The following is a 3038-nucleotide window of genomic DNA, read 5'->3' on the forward strand; positions in this document are numbered from 1 at the left end:
TGGGTGGGTCTCTCGTTTTGGGCCAGCCATTATCACGCCAGTGTCCTCAGTGCACTAGCATTTGGGCTCTTTTACTGCAAACCATGTGCAATTAATGATCATTAGCTGCTCTGTCTCCCCTCATCCCCATCAAGCCCCCTGCCTGCCCTGGTCGAGGGAGACGAGGGCCAATCATGGCGCCGGGGGCCGCTCAGGCGTGCAGTGCACTCGGTGGCCGAGCGCCGGGCCATTCTTCGCCCCTAACAGGGCCATTCAGCGGGCCGCGAGGAGGGGGCTCATTAACACTGGGCGCTCGTTAGGGAGAGAGGAGGACCGTCGCTGTGCCACACGCTGGACAGGAGAGGTCTGTCCCGTCCAATTATCCCAAAGAACCGGGATTGTGTCGGTCGGGGCCAGCGAGTGTTCACATTGCACCAGAGAGAGAGAGAGCGTGCCCTGGTCCTCCGCCGCCGAGCCCCATCCCTCCCTTTCCCCTCTCTCCCTCCCTCCTCTCTCCTGTAACCCTCCCCGGCAGCCCCCACCCCCACCCCCTCCCCACTCACACACACCATCCCCAGAACCATGAGCAGTTTTATCCGTTACTGTGGCGGGATGTCCCCGTGTGCATTGTTGTGGTGGCGAGGACCCTGTTGAGCAACCACAATGGGCTCAGAACACTTTACCATCACGTCTCACCAAACAGAGCGTCGCACGGGGGGACACCGCCCGCCCGCCAAAACTCACCCGCCACAGCGGCCAGCAGACCCGACTGCACTCTTGTTTGTCTTCTGCACCCAACCTCTCCTCTTTTTTTTTTTTACCAACACAACTCAATTATGTTGCCTATGTATGTGTGTGGGACACTGGACCCAGGGGGAGAGGTGGTGACCTCAGCCTCTACTCTGCAAGGCTATGGATCTCTCCGTAGAGCCCGATGTTTGAGCGATTCATGCTAGTGTTTCTCTCTTCTTTTACAGTGACTTCATGCGTTCTCTGATCAACAATGTGGATTTTCGCTCTCTGGAGATGAAGCTGTTCAAAGCCAAGGTAATAGCGAGGTTTGGTTTCTATTTATGGACAATCTGTTGGTTCATCAGATATTGCAGCCTCTTGCAGTAAAAAGAAAACAATAAAAAAAATAAAAACATATACATACAAACACACCATAGATTCATAATGTTGATGCTATTCAGATTTCCAGGAACTAGATTTCCAGGAACTTTAAACTGATAAGCAGCACAAGGCAGCATCAAATGGGATTACATTCACATTCACACTCCAGTCTCCCTTTGATCGCCCTGCGGGTATAATTACAATGAAATAAATACTAGTAAATACTTTGAAGGGCAATTCCAAAGCGTGCTTTGTAAAACTAGCTCTTTTTTTTCCTTCTTCTTCCTGAGAGGCACTCGGTCCCCATGTATAGAAATGGAGGGAGTAAGAGAGAGAGAGAGAGAGAGAGGGGGGAGAGGGAGAGAGAAAGAAAGAAAGAAGAGGGGTGCTTTTCCCTTTTCATAGATTAGCACGGGCCTTAATCTTATTAAAGTGCCCAGCGGTGAACACGCCGTCCACTCCGCCCCCCGGCCCTGTAATCAGCCTGAGACACACTGCTCATCTCAGACAGGACCGGGGCTGTAGTGTAGCCTACCAGCTGGCCACGTCCAACCGGCTCCCTCTCCTCCCATTCATACGAGGAGGTGGCGAGGCGGTGGTGGTGAAAGGCAAGGAGGAACATGAAAGCGCGTGGCGGCCATGGCTGTGGAAACTGAGCCCCGGCCAGGTAGGGGAGGCTTTGTAATTATAGAGCTGTTAGGAATAGGGTTGTTAACTGGAGAGGCTGGGGGGAGAAATGGGCTAATTGCCAGGGGGATTATACCCCCCCCCCCCCTCCCCTCACCAATTATTACCTAGAATGCATTAACTGTGCAAACAGGTGCACTTGAACAAGACTAGAAACGGGCCGATGTAACCCGAAGCCACCGTGAAGGAACACACGCACCACGCACGCGGGCAAACTTTCACACACATTATATGCACACACTCACACAGAGACATACACACACTTTCACCACACGCACGCACGCACACACACACACACACACACACACACACACACACACACACACACACACATGAACCGATACACAAACCCGCGTTGTTGTTATTGGAAAGACTCTATTCGCAAATTCTTCCTTCATGTGCATCGCATGCGGTATTATCGACATGTTGATTTCTCCCCCCCTGTAGCAGCTGTTCCTGTTCCTACTGGAGGGGCAGACAGGGGGCGCTGTGGCCCAACAGGGCCTCATCATCAGCGCGGAGCAGCTGCTGCTGGAGCTGAAGGCCGGGGGGATCCGCCCGGAACAGGAAGCGGCCGTTAGACAGGAAGTCCAGCGCATGCACTCTCTGGACCTGTTGGGCTTCCTGGCCTACCTGCCCCTGTTCCTTCTCATACACAACTCTGTGGTGTCCAACCCTCTGGACGAATCCAGCCACCTCTGACATCACTGACCACACCGTTAGACCCCGTCCGGGGCTCCGTTACCAGCATCGGAAGTCTGTAGTCATGTATTATGCACATCCGCTTGTGTGGTGCCGAGCCAAACTGTGAAGACCTATCTCAAACCCTGCCCTCTTTTCTTGATCCTCCAATCACAACTGTCGCTTACCTCGGACAATGTCCGAGGTAAGCGACAGTTGTGATTGGAGGATCAAGAAAAGAGGGCAGGGTTTGAGATAGGTCTATTGTCTGGAGTGAAGAAGGCTCACGACTCCTTTTTCCCCCCAAGTCGATGTTCCCAAAATCGTTTATTTATTCGACTAGAGACGACGACACAATCTAATAAAGATACCGGGCATGGAATTGAAATGTTGTCACAATAGACTAAATAGATTTTGTTTTGCAAGCATTAAAAAGAAGTTGCAAGGCCTATTTTTCTTGACTTCATTTTCAGCATAGCCATTACTGATATTACAATGTACTGTGGCCTTGCTGGAGAGTTGTTTTGTTTAGTGTCCTCGGGACTACACTCGCACGTTGGAAAGCGTGCAGGATGTTT

The 3038-nt window shown here is 51.9% G+C and overlaps 1 protein-coding gene across 1 annotated transcript in view; it reads left to right on the top strand.

Annotated features, from left to right (window-relative positions):
• Positions 1-2595, top strand: part of LOC311241266 (uncharacterized protein) — a 26871-nt gene extending 24276 nt beyond the window's left edge. Inside the window, exons 5-6 of the mRNA XM_084330028.1 lie at positions 957-1026; positions 2227-2595. Coding sequence (XP_084186154.1) covers positions 957-1026; positions 2227-2481 — 325 coding nt within the window. The 3' untranslated portion in view covers positions 2482-2595. The remainder of the gene's footprint in view (positions 1-956; positions 1027-2226) is intronic.
• The last annotated feature ends 443 nt before the right edge of the window (positions 2596-3038 follow it).

The sequence above is a fragment of the Notolepis coatsorum genome (assembly GCF_963971535.1).
Source record: "Notolepis coatsorum genome assembly, chromosome: 15".
Classification (NCBI taxonomy): domain Eukaryota; kingdom Metazoa; phylum Chordata; class Actinopteri; order Aulopiformes; family Paralepididae; genus Notolepis; species Notolepis coatsorum.